The 18,297-nt window shown below is 58.0% G+C and overlaps 2 protein-coding genes across 6 annotated transcripts in view; both read right to left on the bottom strand.

The window, feature by feature from the left end:
* Window positions 1-2,754, bottom strand: part of LZTR1 (leucine zipper like post translational regulator 1) — a 21,318-nt gene extending 18,564 nt beyond the window's left edge. Inside the window, exons 1-2 of one of the 2 annotated variants that reach the window (XM_004386183.2) lie at window positions 2,460-2,754; window positions 2,008-2,070 (exon numbers count right to left, since the gene is read on the bottom strand). In XM_004386183.2, the coding sequence (XP_004386240.1) occupies window positions 2,008-2,070; window positions 2,460-2,659 (263 nt within the window). In that variant the 5' untranslated portion in view covers window positions 2,660-2,754. The remainder of the gene's footprint in view (window positions 1-2,007; window positions 2,071-2,459) is intronic. The other variant, XM_023740540.1, reaches the window with a different exon arrangement.
* Window positions 2,755-3,778: 1,024 nt separating this feature from the next.
* On the bottom strand, window positions 3,779-15,562 carry AIFM3 (apoptosis inducing factor mitochondria associated 3). 4 transcript variants are annotated; one of them, XM_004386185.1, is made up of 20 exons: window positions 15,502-15,562; window positions 10,947-11,160; window positions 10,684-10,793; window positions 10,357-10,466; window positions 10,218-10,262; window positions 9,895-9,991; window positions 9,705-9,817; window positions 9,325-9,411; window positions 8,791-8,882; window positions 8,578-8,708; window positions 8,386-8,501; window positions 8,224-8,295; window positions 8,076-8,139; window positions 7,578-7,654; window positions 7,382-7,499; window positions 5,695-5,793; window positions 5,259-5,334; window positions 4,740-4,844; window positions 4,352-4,372; window positions 3,779-4,128 (listed from the first exon to the last, which is right to left on the bottom strand). In XM_004386185.1, the coding sequence occupies exons 1-20, from the start codon at window positions 15,530-15,532 to the stop codon at window positions 4,089-4,091; spliced, it is 1,818 nt and encodes a 605-aa protein (XP_004386242.1). In that variant the 5' UTR covers window positions 15,533-15,562; the 3' UTR covers window positions 3,779-4,088. The 4 variants fall into 4 exon arrangements, with proteins under 4 accessions (XP_004386242.1, XP_004386243.1, XP_012413782.1 ...); XM_004386186.1 differs by lacking the exon at window positions 4,352-4,372 and having other exon boundaries at window positions 15,502-15,532; XM_012558328.1 differs by lacking the exon at window positions 4,352-4,372 and having other exon boundaries at window positions 10,947-11,166; window positions 15,490-15,532.
* Between the last annotated feature and the right edge of the window lie 2,735 nt (window positions 15,563-18,297).

Consider the following 18,297-nt stretch of genomic DNA (forward strand, 5'->3'; position numbering starts at 1 on the left):
CTGGTTGAATGGACATGGGGAATCAGGGGTGGAAAGGAGGAGTGTGCTGTCACAGTATACGGAGAGCAATTAGGGTCACATAACAATGTATATATAAATTTTTGTATGGGAAAAAAATAAAAATTTTTTAAAAAATAAAAATAAATGGAGCCCTCTGGCTGCTCATGGGTAAAGAGACTGGGGGAGATAGGCTGGGAGCCAGAAGACCACACCCAAGGAGGCCAGAGGGAGCCTCCTGCACTGCAGGGCTGGGTGGAGTCCTACCTAAGTCCCAGGCCCAGGTCAAATCTCCAGGGCGTCCTGTAGGATCAAGGCCATAGCACTGTCAGAGACTAGCCCTTTCTGGGGCTGAGGGGTTGGGGCAGGACTCACAGCAGGATCTGCCATGCACAAACATCCCATCCTTGGCCCAGGGACACCTCTGTGCTGAGCCCCTCATAGCTACACAGCCATGTGCTCACAGACCCTCGTGAGCCCCCTGCCACAGCAGCGTGTACGGTGGCCCTATATACAGAGGAGGAAACCAAAGTGCACTTAGCATGGTTAAGCTGCCTGCCTGAGCCGAACGTCACACAGGTCCAGACCACGCTTCAGCACCACCTCCGGCAGGCTTCCTACTCTTGCCGGAGCTCCCACATCCCTGGCTTCCCTGAGCATATCAGTGAATGAGGGAGGGAGGTAGGGAGACCCTGTCTGGACACCTGTCCTGCACAGTTCAGAGCCTCCCACCTCCAGGCCTCCGCACCTGCTGACCCCTCTGCTTGGAGCACTCTCCTTTCCTGTATCCCTCCGACTCATCTTTCAGGTCATCATCCTCTCCAGAAGACCGATCCCCACTTCCCTCACCCACAAGGCCCCTGCCCAGGATCCATCATGGCCCAGCTCACACTAAGATAGCGCTTCCCCTCTGGGCAGGTCCAGCTCCTGTAGAATGGGTTATAAGAAAACATTCCAAGGGAAGGAAGTGGCTGCATGGACAGAGGGTGAACCTCGGCTGTTATCTTTAGCCAAGGAGCACTTGCCACAACTTAACTGGGAATGGTTTGTGTAATGGAGGTGTGTCCACCAACAGGACTGGGGTTGCTGCCAGGAGTTGATTACAGTGTGGGAAAGCCCTCACAAAAAGTGGGCCACACAGGAAATAAAATCGTGTCCTCCATGCCTTCTCAGCTGCGAATTGTGTGGTGGGCAAGGCCCCCAGGGAAGTGCTGGGAAGAACTGCCCAGCAAGGGTGGCAGCAAGGGCAGCTGTGCTTCTTTCAAAACTTCGTCCACTCACTCAGAACAAGAGGAACATTTCTGTGTGCTCCCCCATTGCATGCTGTGCTGAGGGGTTCCATGGGCTCTGGGTGATCAGCCTGGGCTTCACAGAGCAATCCAGAGAAGATCTGTGAGGGTTCAGAAACCCAACTATCAACACTTGCTGCCAAGTGTGAGAGGCACAAAAACACAGCATCACTGCCTTGCCAGCACACTGAGTCCTACTTAAAAACAGATGAGCCTTGCTTCTTTCCAGAGGCAAAGCTGGGGTCTCAGTGCAATAGGGCACGGCTCAATTACTTTCAGACACAGCTTTGACAAACTGCTAAGAGACAACTCTCACAGCAAGTGCAGACAGTTAAAATTTCCAGAATTCCAGTCAACGGAATAAACAAAGCTACAGAGCCCTGGTGGCGCAATGAGTAAGAGCTCGGCTGCTAACCAAAAGGTCAGCAGTTTGAATCCACCAACCGCTCCTTGGAATCCCTATGGGGCAGTTCTACTCTGTCCTATTAGGTCGCTGAGTCCAAATCAACTTGACAGCAATGGTTGGCTTTGGGTTTTACAGAACTAATCCTCACCATGACCTGGGAGGTAAGTGTAGGGAACCACACTCTACAGATGGGGAAAGTGAGGCTTAAAGTGTTTAGCTAACACCTGGGAGGACAGAGGTAGCACTGCAGAGGCCCCGCCCCCAGTCACCAGGCTTCTCCCTTTCTGGTCCTAACACTCCCATGTTCAGACTCACCCATTGTCTCCTCCAAACACGTAGATGGCATCTTTATAAGCCACCACCGTGTGCTTGCTTCGCCTGGAAAGAAAGAAGGGTGGTGAGGCCGAGACCCTCTTGGAGGCACCCAGGGGATGAGACTAAGCAGGAGAACGGCCACAGAAGTCGGCTAATACCTCTCCACTGTGGAGAACTGCTGAGACTACCAACTTCTATCAGTACCCTAGAGGATCCTGCGCAGGGACCCGTGACTCCGCCCCGGGACTATGAATCTCCCCTCTCCACGGGAAAGCACGCAGGACCTTGGCCCGAGGCCCTCAAATACCACTTCGCCCCAGGTCACCCCGCTCTGGGACCCCTGGGATTCTCCTCCCCTGTCCTGGGCACTGTCCTGAACCCACCCTCCCCCATTGCCAGATCCCGCCCAAGAACCAAGCCCCACCTCGCCTTTGGACCCCGCCCGCCCGTACCGAGCGCCCACGAACTCGTCGCAAGGCGGGAGGCGCCGCCAGCGATGGACAGTCTCGAAGGGCCCAAAGTTGAGCGTTAGGTACTCCACGCTGTCCGAGCAGCTGTGGTCAAAGTCCACGCTTGGGGCCACCTTGGACCGCGCGCCGCCTACCAGGGTCCCAGCCCCAATCGGGACCCCCGAGCCACCCGGCCCAGCCATCCAGGGTCCACGCCCGCTCCGCCGTCGGCTCCGTGGGTCGTGCGGCCACCGCCCCAGGCCGCCCAGTGGGACTACATTTCCCGGCAATCCCTGCGCCGACGCCGCAGAACTTCCGGCTAGTGCCGTGCTTTCGCTCGTTCGAACTTCCGGACAGACTTAACGCACCTAGTGACACTGAGGGCCAGCGTGGTCCCTTGGGCGTCCCTTCCTGGCTAGCATGTAGCCTTCCGGGAAGCATTTCCGGCCAAGTACGGGCGCCCGGTTACCCCCTGCAATGAACGCGGCGTCCTGTCCCCAGTCCCGCCCGGACTGCGCTTCACTGGCCTTGCTGGACCTGCGGCGTTCGGAGACCCTCCCCGGCGGGCCTGCAGTACCCGGCACGCCCTGTCTGCGCGTGGCTCCAGCTGGGACCGTCTGCCGGTCCTGGGATCCCGCGGTGGAGGGTTCCTTGCTCGCAGCGGCCTCGGCTTGCGGCCCGGCCCTCCTCTTCCTGCTTGCATCCTCAGCCCTGGCCCCATGGGTCTCCCCTCAGCGTTCTTGTTGGCTGGGAGGCAGCGTGGCACAAAGAAAAGGGCAGGGCCTTTGAATTCTCATTCCTTGTTTTCTACTTAATAGCCGACCCTCGCTCTTCGTCCGCAGAATGGGGATTCGAAAAGCTCCGGCAGCTGCGAGAATGGAGTCTGTCTCAGGACCCAGCTCTTACAGCCCTAAGTGGGCAAATGCACCCCAAGACCTTCTAGTTTCTGTAGAAGCGTTTCCTGTCTCAAGTCCTTTGCTCATGCTGTCCCTTCTACCTATGAGTCGGAATCGACTCGACGGCAACGGGTTTGGGTTTTTTTTTTTTTTTTAAATCCTGAGGCTATCCTCCTTAATCTGATACTGCCCATTTTACTTGTTTTTTTTTTTTTTTTTTTTTTGGTCCCTTCTACCTGGAGTGTCCTTCAAAATCCAGATCCAAAGCACTCCCTGGAGATGCCTTCCCTGACCCCAGGGGGAGAATCAGTTTCTGCCTCCTCTGGGCGTCCACGGGTTGAACTTCCCTGATGTGGCACTGAGCATTCTGTGATTGTGCTTGTCCCCCGCAATGAATGTTTGCCCAATCATGCTGGGAATCACACAGATCTGCAAATGTGTGCGTTTTAATTTTAAGATCATGTCTAAGATGTTGCAGGGTTCCAAAACAGAAGTTCCAAAGAGAAGAAGCAGGGCCTATCCTGCCTCCAATACCAGTCATCTGTGGCAGCCAAGGTATCTTCTTGAAGCTGAAGCCTCTCCAGAGGGGAGCCAGGCAGCTGAAGGGGAGCACTATGGAGGGTTCAGGTTCTGCCCTGGGGGATCCTGGAAAATTGGAAGTTCGCACCTGCCCCCAGGAACTTGGCCTCTGACCCTGGTGCCCCAGCCTGCCTGCCCAAGTATGTTGCATGTGAGCTCAGGATCCTTTCCCCGTGAGCCAGGACATGTCGCCAGTCCTACAAGAATGAGAAAAGGAGGGATCAGAGCAGAAGAGAGCAAGGTCCCCTCACTCTGGGCACTGCAAGCAGCTGGACCATGAGGGAAGCATGGTGCCTGTTCCATGCCAGGCACTGGTGCCAGAGGGATGTCTACATGGGCAGAGAGAAGTAGACCAGTGGAGGCTCTGGGCTGCAGTGACAAAAATGCACAACAGTCAAGGACAGAGGAGAACACACGTACTTGCTGTACAGCACAAACAGCCTTTGCGAGGGCAAGAGGGAGAGAGAGAGAGAAAGCCCAGTAGAAGGCATGTCATTCAATGGTCTTCCATTGCTTCCAGCTGTGGCCTCCCTATCTCCCACCTTGTGGCTCCAGCCCCCTGCTTCCCAGTGGCCTCCAGGCTTTCCCCAGTCTCTAGAGGCTCTCTGGAAGCAGTGACTGTCCAAGAAATTGCCCTTGACCACACACAGACACCACAGGCCCCTTTCCTGCCTGTCTCCCTTGAGCTCATATACCAGCCGACTCCCAAACCGCAGCCCATGCCCCACAATGCCCTGGGACTAAGCAGGGGGGCTTCAGGCCCCCTCCACTCTCACCTTCCTCTCCAGGCCTCACTCCCCACACTCACTCCACTTCCCGCTTCCGGATGGCTCGACCTGAGGCCAGCACCTCAGCCACCTTGGACACGATGGGGTCGTAGTTCATGCTGGCCACAGCGATCACCTCGTCGCCTCTGCAGGGAGAGGGTGGCTGAGCCTGAGGACTACCTCGCGGTGGCCCCCTCCTCAGAGGACCCTGACACACTGATGATGTTCTGGGACAGAGATGGGTCTTGCCCATCTTGCTGGTTGGACAGCAGCAGTGTCCTAAGCACCTAGCCCTCCCTGCTTTGCACCTGCAGCTCAGGAGTGGGCTCCTGTCCCAGGATCACCACTCTCTACCTGTGTGACTTTCCTCAACTGTAAAAGCAAGTGTCAACACCCACCTCAAAGAGCTGTCCTGAAGATGAAATGTGTGGCCTCATGCTCCTACTCCTCACCTGTCTCTGCCACGTCTCCTGCCTCGCATGCCTCCCTCTGCCACTCGGTCCTCCTCCCAGACCGAGCTCCCACTTCCTCGCGCCCCACCTCCGCGCCGTTGCTCTCACTTGGTGTAAAAAGCCACGAACTTCAGCTCCTCCAGGTCCCCCTGAATGATGACATCGTCGAATCCTTCTCCGTAACCTGTGGGCCGGGCCGGCAGGCGGCGCCCACGTGAGCCGCGCGAAAGGGATGAGGCTTCACAGGTTCCACGCCCTGGACCCTCCTAACTCCTCCCTGGACCCTCCACGACCTTGGTCCCCACTTTCTTAGGTAAGCCCTAGCTCCGCCCTCAGCGAGCTCCTTCCTAGCTGCTTATTTCTAGTGTGGTCATGGCCCACCCCTAACTCCAAGCCCCGCCCCTGCACTCCGCAGACACCTCACTTAGCCCCGCCTCCGTACCGTCCGAGCCCCACCCCAGCCCCGCCCCCGACGCTCAGTCCAGCCCGAAGACTCTCTCAGCCCAGCCCCTGAACGCTCAGCCCCGCCCCCGTCCGCAGTTACCCGCGTAACGCAAGCTCTTGCCGAACATGGCGGTCCAGAGGTAGGGCAGTGTGCTGATCTCTGCCTCCTGCGCAAGCATGTTCTGGGCCGCCACACGCCCTGCAGGACCCAGGCCCCAACCCTCATCACCACTCCACATCGCCTGCCATGGGGGCCCGACATGTGGGGCTACTCGTCCTCACCTTCCCCCCATCCCCATGGTCAAGAGGCCATCTTTTCTCTGCCACTGCCACCCTCTATTGTAGCCAGTTGGTGAAGAAAGGACACCTGGCGCAAGGCTAGCCAACCAGATTCTTCTGGGAAATTTGAAATGAGGTGCCCTGGGCCTGGAAGGTCTGCTTCCTGGGGCTTCGGGACCATTTGGGCAGGCCTGAGGTGGGAGGTGTGAAGTGCCCAGGGAAGCAGAGGTGACAGGTACACACAGAGCCCCTGAGAAAAAGGCCATGGTGGCTTCCCAGTTCCTATGAGGCCCCGCTGGACCCCTGCAGCTGGGTGTTAGGGAAAGGCTTCTAGTCTGTCCCAGTAAAACCCGTTATACTTGAGTAGCCTTTGGCGCCTTACAACCTAGCAGCACCTTTAGACTTTATACTTGGGTAGAAACTGGTACCAGCAGACCCTCAGATAAAGTGAAGGCAGAGGGAGGGGAAACGGTGCAGGTGGAGTCCCTTATCCCAGACTAGGGGTCTGGTGGTCCTCCTTATGAGGTAGGGAGGCAGCTAACTTGCTGGCTCCTGCAGTTTAGGGGCTTATACCAGGTGCACAGAGTACATGAGGCTTGGGGGTGTTATGGATTGAATTGTTTCTCCCCAAAATATGTGCTGGATTCATGACCCCAATGCCACTGGATGTAACCAATTTGGAAATAGGGTTTCTGTGTTATGTTAATGAGCCCTATCAGTGTAGGGTGTGTCCTAAAACTAATCACTTCTGAGTTATAAAAAGAGGAGATTAAACACAGAAGCAAGCACAAAAGGAAGAAGATAGATGCCACATGACGACTGCCAAGGAACCAAGGACGGCCAGGGCTAGAGAAGGTGAGACAAGAATCTTCTCCCAGAGCCGACAAAAAGCCTTCCCCAAGATCCAGTGTCCTGAATTCGGACTTCTAGCCTCCTGAACTGTGAGAAAATACATTTTTGTTCTCTGAAGCTACCCACTTGTGGTATTTCTGTTACAGCAGCACTTGGAAACTCAGCGGGGGCATGGTGGCCACCAAATGTGAGAGGGAGGCTATTCCTCAGCACCACCACCCCACTAAACCCAGGCCTCCAGGCACAGATGGCCACCTTCCAAGGGCTTGCCAAAGCAATTGAGTTCATAGAGCTAGTCGTGGCCCAAAGGAGGAAAAGGCCCTGTAAACACTGGGTGGATAGTCCCAGGGTGACTGTGCAGGTCTGTCAGAGAAATTCTATAGGACATGTGTCCCTGAGGACAGAAGAGAAGGCGAGGCTGATGGAAGGCCGGCTGCAGTAGTCGGGCTGTGATGGGCTCAATGGGGCATCCAGAGGACACTGACTCTGGGGTCAGCCTGAAGGGAGGTCCCCGGGGATGGGCCATAGAACTGGTGCAGTCACCTGGATGAGGCTGGCAGACAGCCCAGAACAGAGCCTTCGATGGCCAACAGTGGCCAGGACCCAAGGCCAGCCACTGAGGGGTGGACCTCAGGGAGGCTGAGACCCTGCCATACCCTGGGCATGTGCCATCTGCCAGTGTGGGATGTTCACTTTTCGGTTGTTTCTCCAGGCCAGGGGGAAGGTGACAGCATCACCGGCTGCAAACACACCTGGGACGCTGGTCTGCATCATCTGTGGGGAGAGGCCGGGCTCCATGGGGTCGGGATCCAGCCTGGACCTCCCACCCCTCTTGTCAGAGCCCAGCCACACCTTGTTGACTGGGATGAAGCCTCGGGAGTCCAGACAAATGCCACTCTGCCTCAGGAAGCCTGTGGCGGGCACTGCGCCTGGTGGGACAGAGGCTACCTCGTCCATGCTCCAGTCCCACCCTCTCACACTCCATGAAGCTCTCCAGGTGGGGTTTGGCACATCATGACCCCCAACCCGAGCTGCCACTTTCCAGCTTTGCATGCCCCCCTCCCGCCCCCACAACTGCCACCTCAACTGGAGTAGGGACCAGTTAGAGGCTGCTCTGCCTTTAGCTGCCCGCACAGGGCAGGGCATGGGGTGTTAGTGGGCAGTGGTCACTGGGAGCATCCTCCACGCCAGGCCTGGGATGCATGTTTTCCAACAGCTCTGCCAAGTGGGTACAGTTAAGAGTCCCCATTTACAGATGTGGAAACTGAGGTTCTGGGAGGGGAGGGGATGAGCCCAGAGTCACTCAGAGTGTGTGTGGGTGGCTCTGCTCCCTGCTGCCCGCCCACTCACCAATGCCCACCACGCAGACGTCTGCCCGCACAACCTTGCTGCTCTTCAGCACGACCTCTTTCAGCTGTGGGGGAGGGGTGTGAGCAGGTGGGCCCAGCTCTGGGCACAGAGGAGAGGGGCAGAAGGCTGGGGGGGGGGGTGCAGCCACCTTTCCCTCCTGAGCCCGCAGCTCCAACACCTCTGTCTGCATGTAGAATTTCACCCGGTTGTTCTCGAACATCTGTCTCGGCAGATGGGTGGGTCAGCCATGAGTGAGGGCCTTGCTGGGGACTGGTCAGGGTGCCCGGGGCTGAGCATGGGGTGGACGCACCTTCATGAGGGCCCGACCGACACGCTCCCCCAGGAACTTCCTGAAGGGGGTCTCCTCCAGCTCCACCACGGACACCGAGTGGGCCTTCTCAGTCAGGTAGGCGGCCACTTCCATCCCTGGGGACGTGGGTAGGGGAGGCAGGCTGGCACCCTGCGCCTCCCCTGATAGCCTGGCCGCCCCCCGGCCACTCACCCAGGAAGCCAGCTCCCACGATGACGGCATTGCGGCCCCGGGCCAGCCTCACCACACGGTTGGCATCCTCAGGCGTCCGGATGGTGAACACATTCTCAACCTCTTTGCCTTTACAGCTGAGTGTCTTAGGGCTGAGACACTGGCAGTGTTGGTGAGGGGCTCCCTGCAGACCAAGTCCTCCCAGCCTGGCCAGCACCCTGCCCAGGGTCCCACCTGCTCCCTGGTGCCAGCAGCAGTTTGCTGTACTCCAGCTTGAAGCCATCCTTGAACACCACCTTCTTGTTCCTCACATCCACGGTGACCACCTGCAACCCCACCAGGTAGGGCATGGGCTTGGGCAGAGACCTGGCCTTGCCACTCACTCCATCCAGTGATATACCTAGAGCCCAGCCAGACCCTCTAAGCAGCCCCCACTAAGCTCTACTCCTACTTCCCGGGTTGCCCTTGCTCCCTCCTCTGCCTGCTAGCTCCTCATTCTTTACCAGTGTCACCATCCCCTCAAATCCCTCCCCATACTCCCAAGCCCCTCCAGATCCCCATCCCAGCCCTGAGCAGATCAGCTCTCTCCCCACAAACGGGCTCTGCAAGTACCTTGCCAAAAAGAAGGCCCAGTGCCACCCCCCAGGGCTGGAGCACAAACACCACCTCTGGGCCTAGACAGTAGGGCCAAGCATCCTCCACACCTCCAGGGCCCATGCAGCCCACACCCTTGCCCTGGGCCTCAGTTCCCCACCCTTGCCCTCGAACCTGAGCCTCGGTGAGCACCTCAATGCCATAGGCGCGGAAGAACTCCTTGGGTCTCAGGGCCAGCTGCTCAGGCTGTGTGTCCAAGGACTACAGGAGACAGCCAGCTTGAGACAGGGCCAGGTGGCCACTGCTCCATTTTGTAACAGAGGACACAGGGCCTGGGGAGCCTAGGGCTGGGCCATGGGTCACACAGAGGCAACAGACAGGTCTCAACAAACCCCAGGTCTTTCTAGGGCATGAGGATAAGCATGGAACGAAGGGGGAGGGCAGCTGGCCACACCCCTGCCAAGAGGCAGACAAGCAAGGCTCCAAGTGGGCCTGACTGGAACAAAGGGATGGGAGTTTGCCCCTGCCCGGCCCCCAGCTGCCCCGCTCCACACCTTGCTGAGCTTGGGCCGGTCATAAGGGAGGTGCCGGTCCAGTGTGCACAGGACAATCCGGTCCGAGAAGCCCTCCTGCCTCAGAGTCTCAGCACACACCAGGCCAGCTGCGCCTGAGGGGAGGGGCCGGCCGTGGGCCAGGGACCACCTCTTGAACTCCCCACCGTGCCCCCATGCCCCTACTACCAACCTGTGCCCACAATGAGCACATTGGTGCTGCCACTGTGGCCGGCGCTAGGGGAGATACACTTGGCCATCACCTTGGTCCTTCGCTGTAGCTGCAGGGCCTGGGGGTGGCCATGTGGGAAACAGCTGGGAGCTGGGCCATCCCATCCTTCCAGGTCCTGCTGCTGCAGCCCAGCCGGATCCTCACCACACAGCCCCTCACTCTGCTCTACAGCCACGTGCACCAGGCCCCCTCCCACCACGGGGCCTTCGCACACGCTGTTCCCAGGGCCAAGACGACCTCCCCTGCCTCTCCCTTCTGCTTCAGCCTCGAGCTGCTGTCCTTACCTGCTTGCTGGCCCGGACGTACACCTTCTCCTTCTCAATCTTCACCTGCAAGGGCTGTGTTGCTCAGAACCAGGCTTTGGAGCACTCCAGCCCTGATTCTGCACCCCAGGCCCCCACCTCAACACGTGCCTGGCCCCACCTGGAACTTGTGCAGACTGTCCAGGCCTGGGAAGTCCTCCAGGTCCCCAGTGCTGATGTTGAAGCAAGCACCATGCCAGGGGCAGCGCACCCGGCCACGGGATAGCACACCTGGGAGGGATGTTACTGGGCTGGGGTAAGGACCCCACGTCCCAGCACCTACCGGCCCCTCCCCACAGCCCAGGAAACCCCACTAATGGATGAGGACCCTGGGGCACAGCTGGCTGGGACCTGGCGGAGTTGGGGTGTGACCTGGTTAGAGGCAGTGTCCCTTCAGGATGGTCCTGCCCCACCTTCCACACGCACCTGATATGGCCAGCCGGCTCACCTTTCACCAGGGGCGCTCCATAGTGCGGACACTTGTGGCCCAGGGCGTGGAACTCGCCGTTGTCTTTCACCAGCAGCACCTTCCCCCAGCCCAGCTCTACCTCCCGCATCCTGGGGAGGGCCGTACTCAGAGGTCAGGCTGGATGCCAGGCACCTGCCAGGCAGCGGCTGGGGTGGGAGCTGGCCCCCAGGCCCCGCCCTTGGCCTGGACCTCGCCCTCCCCAGGTTTGTGTCCTCCAACCCCCCGGCAGGCCCAGCACCCACTGGCCATTCTCTAGGTCCTTGATGTGGCAGACAGCAGCTTCCACGTAGTCCTGGGCACCAGGGTAGGGGTGGGGGGCAGGCAGGCGCTCCTCAGCGCAGAAGTGGCGGGCTGTGCCATTGCCCTGGTAAGCCCGGGGGCTGCCCTTCGCACTGGCCGACAGCTCCTCCTTGCCCCGTTCCTTCTCAGGCAGCACCACCTCGATCTTGAGCTCCACTGTGGCAGGGGCAGTGCTGTGAGCGGGAGGGCCTCTTCTCTCCTGCAGGTCAAGTCCCGCCCCACTAGCCTGGGAGGGAAGGGGGCCTGCTCCTCTGGGCACAACTCCTGCTCTGACCCCTGACGTCTCTGGAAAGCCATCTGTATCCCCTGCAAAGAGCCTTAGAACAGACAAGAAGCAGCAAAGGGAGCAAGGTACGCTGGGCTGCTGGAGTGATTTTCTGCATGTTTTCTTTTCCAATAACACAATTAGTGGGGAGACACAAAGCTACGTTCCTTCAGTCCCTGGGCGGTGAAAATGGTTAACGCACTCAGCTGCTAAGCAATAGATTGGAGGTTCAAGTCCACCCAGAGGCAAAAGAAAGGCCTGGCAATCTACTTCCAAAAAAACCAGCCATTGAAAACCCTATGGATCACAGTTGTACAATACTCTGATGCACATGGGGCACCAGTAGTCGGAGTCGACTCCACAGCCACTGTTTTTCCAACTCTGTAATTCTCATCTTTCTAAAAATCTATGTGGAGGAAAGAACCCTCATGCCCTGACTCTCACTATGACTCCAAGGAACACAGTCCCTAATGGGTAATGACGACGTTGGAATCCCTAAAGCTTAAGGGCATGTTTAGGGGATGACTAAGGTACAAACAGGAGGGTCCCAAGCTGGGTGCACCTCAGTTCACAATCGGTGAATCAGGTGGTAGGAAATCAAGAGTTTATGTCCTATTCTTGCAACTTTCCCATAAATTTGCAGTTTTTTCAAATTAAAAAAAAAAAGTGTACACAACATAATTTCAACTTCTTAAAATAGCTATTCTCACCACTTTGAGAATCATTTATTCACTACTTACCAAACACTGGGTTTCTGGTGTCTTTGTGTGCAGAGGTCTGGGGCCCTGGAGGTATACACAAGTGTGTGTGTATGTGTGCAAGAGAGCGTGTCTATATGTCTGTGTCTATGTATTTGTGTGTGTCTATGTATTTGTTGTGTGTCTATGTACTTAATATGTGTGTCTGTGTCTATGTATATGTATGTGTGTGTCTGTATGTCTCTGTGTATCTGTAACTATGTATGTTATGTATGCATATGTGTGTGTTTATGTGTATGTGTCTGTGTGTGGACTGTGTAGAGGAGGGTACAAGGCTCCCAACAACATCCTCACAGAAGACCCCCACCCCCCCGGCATCCCCATGAGATCTACTCTGGGAGGAGTTAGCTGGAGACTGGCATTTTCTTCTTTCTACTTATCTGCATTTTCCAAATTCCCTACAACGTGCCTAGGGTATTTTTCTAATTAGAAGGGAACAATAAACAATTTTTAGCAGCGATAATCCGGCCTCCCGGGTTGCTGCTGCAGGGAGGAGGGCCAGTGAAGGAAGCTGAGCCCCTGGCACAGCGTGGGCCGAGCAGGACGCACCTCTCCCAGGGCACTCAAGTCCACAGGTCATCCCTGCTTTACCTCTCATCCCCCACCTCAGCCTGACACCCCATAAACAGAGAACCCAGAATGTGGCTGCTGAATCTCCCCGGGCCTCATCCTTCCTGTCCATTGACACGCAGCTCAGGTAGGGGCTCCTTGGGCTGCCCAGCCTCTGCAGGGTCCTTGTCTCCTGCTGTGGTAACCCCCAACACTGGCCTAGCCTGGGAGCCTAGGGGAGCAGGCCTCCAAACCCCTTATTCTCACCCCAGCCCGCAGCTCAGGCCCAGACATCACAGGGGTGAGGGGTGAAGGTCTGCTCCGGTAGCCCACCCAGGCAGACTGGGCACACGTGTACACAACCACGCCCACTACTGTGTTGGTGCTGGGGGTAAGGGGGAAGTGAGGAGGGGTAGGACTATGGGTGAGCTTTTCCCTCTAACTTTACGTAATGGCCTTAGAATGTTTGCAGAAGAAATAAAACGAAAAATACTTTGGACTCAGCTGACACCAGCTATGTGAACTGTGGAGAAGGAGCTCACGGCAGCAGCCTGGTGGGGGCCCAGATAACAGTCAAGCCAGACTGTTTTCATCCTCCACCTTCCAGAAGACTCCAAGACACTCATAGATGCAGCCTACTGGGGAGCCCTTAAGTTAGGAGCAGCAGAGGGAAGGCAATGTGGAGGGGGGTTCCTCTGCTCATCCTCCAGAACCAGATCAATCCGGCTCCATGACTCCCAGGTGCCCCATAACCTCAGGCCCTGTCTCTACCCCTCTGAGCCTCAGATGCCTCTGTTATAAAACAGGGAGAACAGTGCCTATCTCTGTGGCAGTAGTGAATGCTGGAGGAGATAACATGTGAACCCAGACTAGAAGCTCAACAGATAGAGTTGGCCAGTAGTGTTTTATTAGCGTTAGCTCTGAGCTTCCTGGTAGCCGTGGAGAGGAGGGCAAGTCTTCAGATAGCCCTTACAGCCTAATAGGAGTCCCTGGGTGATGCAAACATCTAATGCACTGGCTGTTAAACGAAAGGTTTGCAGTTCAAGTTCACCCAGAGGCACCCTGGAAGAAAGTCCTAGAGATCTACTTCTGAAAAATCAGCCACTGAAAACTCTATGGAGCAGTTTTACTCTGACATACACGGGGTCACCATGAGTCAGAACAAAAGGCAGATGTTCAGATTCCAAGAAAGCCTCATTCCCCGCTCTGAGCTCAGCGAGGGACTGGCCTGGCAATGTTGCTATCAGAAACATGCAGCCACTGGAGCCCAGGAAGCATGTGGTGATGTGCACCAAGCAGGGCAGAAAGTGAAGAATTTGCACAGACCTTCTGCTTGCTCTGGTCTTCCACACACACACCTCCCCCCCACCCCATGGCCTCTCCTCACTCCAGCAGAACCCTCATTCCCTGAACACTCTCAATTTCACACCTGGAAGCTCCCAGAGCCTGCCCAGCCCGGGTACCTTCAGCAAGAGCCCCTGCCGGCCCGCCCACAGCCCCACACAGGAAGCCTGCCCGGAGAAGAGGGAAGAGTAGCCTTTCTCAAGTGCTCCCTGTGTGCCAGGTGCCTTGCCAAACACAATACCCTGCATGGGTGGGCACAATCACCAGCCCCATTGTACACAGGAGGAAATGGAGGCTCAGACAGGTGAAATCACCTGCCCACAGCCACACAGCCAGGAAGGAGAAGGACTGGGTTTGGACTCAGGTGCCCAAGTTCTTAGCATCGCCTACAGGGTGGTGAGAATGGCCAGCCCCCATATTGGGAGTACTGGGGTCCCCAGGCAGGCCAGCCTGTGAGGTCCTCTAAAAGACACTGCAGGTGGCACCTGCCTTGGGCCTCCTGCCAGCCCATCAGTACTGCAGGCACCTGGCCAGGGCCAGCTGGCCTCCTCCTGCCTGTCTCAGGAGGAAGGCTGGGGTCAGAACAGTGGATGGCATGGGCCCCAGTCACACAGAGATAGGAGGGCGGCAGGATCGGGCTCCAGCCAAGCTGTCCACACGCAGCACAGGAGTTGGGTAGGGTAGGCAGGCACAGGTGGGTCCCTCTGCCTGGCAGAGCCATCAAAGCTCCCCTCCTCCACCCCCCCATCCTCCATGCTGCCAGGTTCTTCCTCAGACCCAGCAAAAAGGAGAAAAGGCTCACAGGTTCCAAGGTAATGGAGCCCAATGGGTATCAGGTAAGGGGAGCCGGGAAGAGGTGGCTGGATGGGGTGGCCTGAGTGGGTGCCCTGAAGGGTGCTTGGGAGGCCTCTCCAGGCCTCAGTGTCCTCACTCGTGATACGGCTGCACCCCCTAACTCCCTGGATGTCATAAGGAGGGAAAGTGGGGACCACAGGCAGAGCCTAACAGATACGGGTCTCCAGTGGAGAGAGAATCCTGGCCTCCCCAGCACCAGGATGTGTCCACCCCTGGTTGGAGCCGACTGGGCCAGGCAGGGGATGATTTCCTGTACAAATGGGGAAATCCATCCAAAGAGGCCAAGATGGAGGCTTAACATCACACAGGAAGTTAGAAGAGTTGAACTTTGAGAGTTCAGGATGGTCTGGCCCATTTTAGAGAGGGAAACCAGGGCTCAGGAGGTAACTTGAGTGCCCTGGGTCACAGAGCCGCTGAAGTGGGTCCCAGAGCCCCCTTCTCCAGCCCTAGGGGACACAGCCCTCTCCCCAACCCCGCAGCAGGAGTGAACCCTCCCCTCCTGTTTCCAAAAAGGTTTCAGCTGCTGCTCCCTCCTCAGCACCCTAAGCCCCAAATAAAGAGGGGGACTCACTTGAGGGGAGCCAGGAGAACAGCTCCAGGCCGCCCTACCCCTTCCTGCCTGCAGTACATTAACATTCCAAACTGCTCCTGCCTGGCTTGACCTACTTCAAGTCCTACTGCCGAGGGGGAGGGGGAGGGGGAGGGGCAGGGGAAGGAGATAGGCACCTGGCTTGGGCTTGGAGAAGCAGCCACCCATGTCAGTGGCCTGGAGATGGAGGGTGGGCAGGCACACAGGTGGTGGGCAGTCAGGCTGAGTCCAGACCCCCTGCAAGTCTTCAAAATGCTGGGGCTGCCAGACCTGCTGGGGGGAGGGGGGAAGACAGGAATCAGAACCAGAGCTTTGATGGGGGTACAGAGAGAGACCCAGAGAGACAAAGACTGGGGGGGGGCTCTGGCAGAGGACTGCCTTGGAACCGGAAAGGCTGTGTGTAGGGGAGGCAGGTCCCAGAGGAACCCTGGCCCTATCAGCTCAGCACCTCCACTCCCCCAGTTGCATGCCTCTGCCCTGCGCACACACACACACACACACACACACACACACGTACGTGGGCACACATGCACGCATGCAGGCACATGCGCACACACATGTCCTGCCTCTGCCCCTTTACATTGGCTGTGCCAGCTCCCAGGAGAACCCTTGGCCCATCCAGCCCTGTGATCTCTGTCTGGTCCAGGAGATCCTCCCTGATTTCTGCTGTTCCTTGACTTCTCTCGAAATCCCTAAGCTTGGGAGCTCTGGGACCCTTCATATCCCCAGGAGGCCGCCATGCCTAGGGCCGAATCCTGGGTCACCTTGGGCATGTTAGCACCCTCCTGGTCCTCAGTTTCTCCTTCCTACACCCTTCCTACAAGGGTGGGGGATTTGGATCTCCTAGTGCCACTCCCCATCCCCATCTGCTGGCAGTCTCTGGATACTCACCTCCTCCAAGGGCAGCCCCAGCTTCTCTCTCCCAGCCCAGCAGTGGACTGAGGCTGCTGCCCAGGCCTTGGAAGGCAAGGCCCGGGGTGGGGGTGGGGGAGGGCAGGGGTCCAGGAGGCGGCCCAGCCTCGGCCCCTCCTCCTGATGACAGCTGTGGCCAGGAGGGGCTGGGGGGCTGGGCCAGTCTATTGGTCCCCCAGGAAACCCAGCTATGCGGTGAACAAAAGCTGCTGGCCAGCCAGCCAGGGCCTGATGGCGTGGGGAGAAGACTCCAGGCACAGAGCCCTGCCACAGCCCATGCCCAGCCGCCCTGAGCTCCCACCGACCAACTGTGGCTCTTCACAATGTCCACCAGGTCTCAAAAATGAGCTCATGCCCAAAAGCAAATGGGGAAACTGAGGGGCAAGGGCTCACCAAGGTCAAGGAGTAGGTGGGGGCATCGGGGTGGCCTCAAACCCCTGCTCCCTGGCTTCTTTTGTTAGTTCTAAGATGGGCAGGGGCCCAGGAAGCCCCTGTATCACCCTGAAGTCCCCACAGGCCACCTGGCTGGGGGAGGGGCCTTCGGGGTAGACTTTGGAAGGCCTAGAACAAAGGTATAGCCTCCCTTTTTACAACTGACCTCCTCACAACCCATCCCACTGGCCCCTCTGTTTTCCCTGGAAGTTCTTCCTAAAGTCTAGTTTGAGTGGGACTGAGGCTCACTTGATCTTGCCCAGATCTCAGGCCGAGCCTTGGGGAGTGCCTCAGAGCAAGGGGTAGAGAAGAAGAAAGGGAAAAGCTGGGGAAGGACCCTCTATTGTGTCACCTCTTACCTGTCTCACTTGCCCCAGAGGCACCAGTACAGGTGAGGGGGCGGTGGCTCTGAGGCCACCTGGGCGGGCCATGCTCTTTTTTCCACTTGGCACGAGCTCAGGGTCTGTAAAACTTGGCCACCACTTACCCTGCCACCCGCCGCATCCCTCCCCCCGGCCCCCCATCAGGGGCGCTTCCCCAGATCCTGGTTGCCCTCTGGCTCAGCCCCCACCTCCTTCTGCCTGGTCTCAGGCCTCACTTGCTGGGCCCCAGCTCCCAGGAAAGGTCAGGTCTGGTCTAGCCATCAGGTGTCTGTCCAGCTGTTCCCTCCCTTCCCAGGGACCCATGTTGTGTAGACCTTCCCAGGCTTGGGTCTGGAAAGATAGGGTGCACACACACCCTCCCCGGGCACCTACTGTGTGCTAGGTGGGTTTGGAGCCCCAACTCAGAGGCAATGGTCTTTGCCGGGGCATGGTGAGAGGGGCCCCAAGTCTGCAGTTCTATCTCTTGCCCCACGACTGCCCAATGTCTAACTGTAGTAATAGTGCCAAAGGCTACCTACACACAGGTGCCTGTGTCGGGACCCCCAACACTCTGCGAGGCAGGTATTGAATTATTCCCACCTCACAGAGAGGGAAACTGAGGCTCATAGGGGCCCCTGATCCTGCTGCAACTTCAGGAGGACCCTCCTTGGGTCTTTGGCAGGAACCTCTGGTCGGTACTCAGTTTCCTGCCACTCTGATCCCATTCTTAACCAAGTGTCATGGGCCCTTCTTACACCTGCCCCTGGGGACTCCTGCCTAACTCAGGCCCTCGGTGGCTTCTGCGGGACCCGGGTTAGGAGTCCCAAGCTTCTTTGCCTTCTCCTCCTCCCTAGCAGAGCTCCGCCCCGCCCTTCCCCCTGTGCACTCTCCCGCCTTTGCACGTGCTGTGCGGCCATCTGTTCGGTTCGCGGCTCTTCGTTGAGTCCTGGGGTCCCCACCACCGCGGGCGCAGGCGGGAGCTGGCACACAGTGGGGCCCCGTGGCGAGCGAGCGAGAGGCCAGGGGACGCTACACAGAAGAGGCGGTCTCCAGACCCCAAGCATGTCTCTCCAAGTCAGCCAAACCCCACCCACAGGGCGCCGGTCCAGGGTCCGAGCGTCGCGAGCACGCGCGCTGCTCAGGGGCGCGCAGGCGACGGAGCAGGAACCCGGCAGTTGAGCCGAGCAGGCGGAAAGTCCGGGTCCCCGAGGCCAGGGTCACCGGGCG

Source organism: Trichechus manatus, unplaced genomic scaffold (genome assembly GCF_000243295.1).
Source record: "Trichechus manatus latirostris isolate Lorelei unplaced genomic scaffold, TriManLat1.0 scaffold00157, whole genome shotgun sequence".
Taxonomy (NCBI): Eukaryota; Metazoa; Chordata; class Mammalia; order Sirenia; family Trichechidae; genus Trichechus; species Trichechus manatus.

What these genes read in the sequence shown, in the direction of transcription:
- AIFM3 (XM_004386185.1), bottom strand. Translation starts at nt 15,532, where the DNA reads ATGGGTGGCTGCTTCTCCAAGCCCAAGCCAG. An exon ending in TGCGGGCTCAGGAGGGAAAG is followed by an intron (nt 8,140 to 8,223) that starts GTGGCTGCACCC and finishes CCTCCCCCACAG; the next exon opens with CTGAAAGAGGTCGTGCTGAA. An exon ending in CGTCTGCGTGGTGGGCATTG is followed by an intron (nt 7,655 to 8,075) that starts GTGAGTGGGCGG and finishes CTGTCCCACCAG; the next exon opens with GCGCAGTGCCCGCCACAGGC.